Below are 3,463 nucleotides of genomic sequence, written 5' to 3'. Positions count from 1 at the left end.
CAAGCAAAAGAAAGAAAAACAGAAGGAACAGAAAACGAAACCAAGTCAAACAAAGGAAAAGGAAAGAAATAAAAAAAAACCGAAGATATTTTTTGTCAGTTTTAGAATTTTAGAATGAATTTAACAATTGGAACCCTGAACTTAAATGGGCTAAAGCAAAAAAAACGTCAGGAAGTTTTTACGAAGTATCTGAAAGCATCAGTGTTTGATATATTAGCAGTCCAGGAGGTTGACACTTCTCGTGTCTGTGGAATAGAGGCAAGTGGTTATTCATTTCTCTCAACAATTGGATCTTTCGACACAGGTTTTTTCTTAAAGCAGGATATTGCAGTGGACCCGGAGAATTTCAAGTTTGAAGAAGATGGAACCGTATGTAGCCTCCAGATTGAAAGCATCACGCTCATAAACGTGCACATGGCTTCGGGAAGTAATAACATCAAAGCCAGAGCTGATTTTATTCAGAATATCATACCAAGACACTTCCCTGGAACTGGGTGTAAATTATTAACTGGAGATTCCAATTGTATAGTCAGAGAAGAGGATGTGCAAACAAGAACGGGGATGAGTCTCAAAAAGAGAATACGTAAAGATCTCAAAAGCTTGGTAAAAGCATATGATTTAACATACATGTGGATTCTAAAGAAAAAGAATGAGTCTTTTTTCACCCGAATCGGAAACCAAGGAGCAAGTAGAATCGATATGATTTACATATCCAAGGAGATGGAAAAGTCTGTAAATTCCATTCAGCATGAGCACGTTTTATTCTCTGATCATTACGCGGTCCGAGCAAGTATAGGGAATGTAAATAGGAAAACAAGTTTCATGAGAGCTCCGTATTGGAAACTACACCCTGATGCTATCAAGGATAAAGGAAACAAAGAAATAATCCGAGAAAAAATCAAAAAATACTCACAGAACGACAACAAGACGAAAGCCACCTTACAGCATGGATTAAATTTAAAGAACAGATCGTAAATTTTCTAAAATACCTACAAAAGGAAAGCGAAAGAGAGCGTTTAGCCCACGAACGATTTTTAAGAAAAGTCCTTAGCCAACTGAAAGATGAAATAGACCAAAATACAGGCGATCCGATTTTCGAATACCATGAAATAAAGCGACAATTAAAGGAAATCGAGCAGAAAAAAATTGAAAACTGGACAGTAAAAAATCGTTTAAACGATTTATATGAGGGAGAACAAATAAGCCTGGTGACAATCTTGAAAGCTAAAAGGAAACGAGAAGAAAGCAAAATTGACAGAATAAAAACACATGATGGAAAGATAACAGATGATCACGAAGAAATAAAAAAGATGGTATACGGTTTCTTCTCAGAGTTATATAAATGGAAAGAAGGAGCAAGAGAAGCAAATGCTTTTGATGATTTTGAAGTGAAGCGAAAGGTTTCAAAGGTCGAGAATGAAATGTTAAGTCAGCCCATAACTGAAGATGAACTAAAACAAGCTTTAAGTTCTACTAAAACAGGGAAAGCCCCAGTTAGAGATGGTTTAAGCTACGACTTTTACAAACTGTTTTTTAGTGAAATCTCGGAAATCATGTTATCAGCAATGAACGAGATGATACGTGAAGGAGCTACACCGGATCAGACCCTAGCGATCATCACATTAGTGCCAAAAAAGGGAGACATGCAACATATCGAGAACTGGAGGCCCATCTCTCTACTTCCCTGTGATACCCGATTATGTTCCAAAGTACTCATGAACAGACTCAGAAAGCTGATGGGAGAGATTCGGGGTGAGACCCAACACGGGGGCATAAAATGTTAAAAAGTCCAACATATTCTTGCAATTTTACGTGACTTACTCCTTAGAAGAGAAGAACTATCGGAAAGTGATCTCAAATGGGTTTTAATATGCGTTGATTTTATCAAAGCTTTCGACTCGATAGTCCGGGAAGTCCTATGGGAACTGATGACGGTGAAGCATTCGTTTTGTGGTGAATTTGTCGTTTTTTACAAGAACCTATACCGTGGCGCAGCGGCGAAAGTGGTGGTAAACGGAAGCCTCACTGAGGAATTCCCCCTTGAAATATCATTCCGGCAAGGTGACCCAAGCTCTTCATTTCTATTCGAGATCTATCTCGACCCGTTGATAAAATACATAGAAGGCAGAATAACAGGTATCAGAGCACTGCCATCTTTAGTTCTCAAGTCTGAGGCCTTTGTGGATAACGGGAATTTCTTCGCCGATGGAGTGAGTGACATTAAAACATTAATGCGGGGCCTAGAATGGTACGAGAAAAATTTGCCGTCAGAACTCACAAGAAAAAGAGCAAGATCCTCCCGTTAACAAAAAGCGCAAAGGCGAGTTGGATTAGGAGCTTGGAAAAGGAAATTTGGCTGGAAGTCAGTCCTACAGTAAAGACACTTGGCGTGGAGTTTTCAGTCAGAGGAATTTGCTGGCAGAACGCATGGGAAAAGAAAGTACTCGAGATTCAGTTTTTGCTATGTGGCGAAGATAGAGGCAGGAATCTTTCCTTGTTCCAGAGATCAACTTTCATCAACATGTATTGCGTATCAAGAATACTTTATCTGGCCCCAGTAATACCCCTCCCGGAACCTATAGCAAAGAAAATTGAAACCTATATGTGGCGTTTTATATGGAGCGGTAAGCTAGAGAAACTGAGTAAGAAGTTGCTCTTTTGCCCAAAGGCATCGGGAGGTCTAGGAGTACTGGATTTTCGAAAACTGTGCCTTAATATGCTTGCTAGAATGACACTTGAATTTTTAAATGGACCACAAGAACACTTTCATATGACTAGAGAGTGGTTGGCTCCCTACTAAACAATCCTAGTTCAAGAAATTTAGACACAAACGTCCCAGTTTTCATGAAAGTTCCTTTCCCGATATTAAAGCAACTGCAAGAGAAGGGGCTTCTCATGGCAGATAGTAGAGAAATAAAAACTGAGATAACCAGGATTTTAAATCTCGAAGAGGAAAATAACGGATATCACGTAAAAGAAAAAGAACCATTTGTAAATTTTGAAAATACCTTTAGAAAATCTACATTCTTTACCCATGGAACCAAAAGTGAGAGAGCTTATGTTTCAAGTCATAACCATGATTTTGCCATACCGAAATAGAGTGTCACGTTTCCTGAGAAATGACGATAAAAACTGCTCTTTTTGTTTTGAAGTAGTGGAAGATGGTTTAGACCACGAGTTCATCAAGTGTAATGAAAATAAGGGAACTTTTCAGTTTGTTTTTGATTTAAGTGAAAAGTGAAAATTAAAGTTCAAAGTGATGAAGAAAAGAAGAAGCTGGTGAAATTTGACATAAATTTGGATTTGGAAGTGAAAAAGAAAAATTCTCTGTGTTATATTATTGGAAATATGTGTCATTATGTGTGGAGTAGAAGGAAAAGAAAGAAAGTGGTGTGTTTAGAGGATTTTAGTAGTTTAATTGAGAAGAAAATGGAATTATTGAAGATAAGAAAAGAGTGGAGAG

At 37.9% G+C, this 3,463-nt stretch overlaps 1 protein-coding gene across 1 annotated transcript; it reads left to right on the top strand.

The window, feature by feature from the left end:
• Positions 1-1,928: 1,928 nt before the first annotated feature.
• LOC148945845 (uncharacterized) lies at positions 1,929-2,306 on the top strand. The gene has a single exon (XM_089097526.1). It carries the CDS (start codon positions 1,929-1,931, stop codon positions 2,304-2,306), a length of 378 nt encoding a protein of 125 aa, XP_088953652.1.
• The last annotated feature ends 1,157 nt before the right edge of the window (positions 2,307-3,463 follow it).

This window comes from Artemia sp. Qi Xiang Cuo, chromosome 12 (assembly GCF_049724085.1).
Source record: "Artemia sp. Qi Xiang Cuo chromosome 12, ASM4972408v1, whole genome shotgun sequence".
In the NCBI taxonomy this organism is placed as follows: Eukaryota; Metazoa; Arthropoda; class Branchiopoda; order Anostraca; family Artemiidae; genus Artemia; species Artemia sp. Qi Xiang Cuo.
The sequence above is the reverse complement of the archived record's forward strand: the minus strand, read 5'-3'. Positions and strand labels throughout refer to the sequence as shown.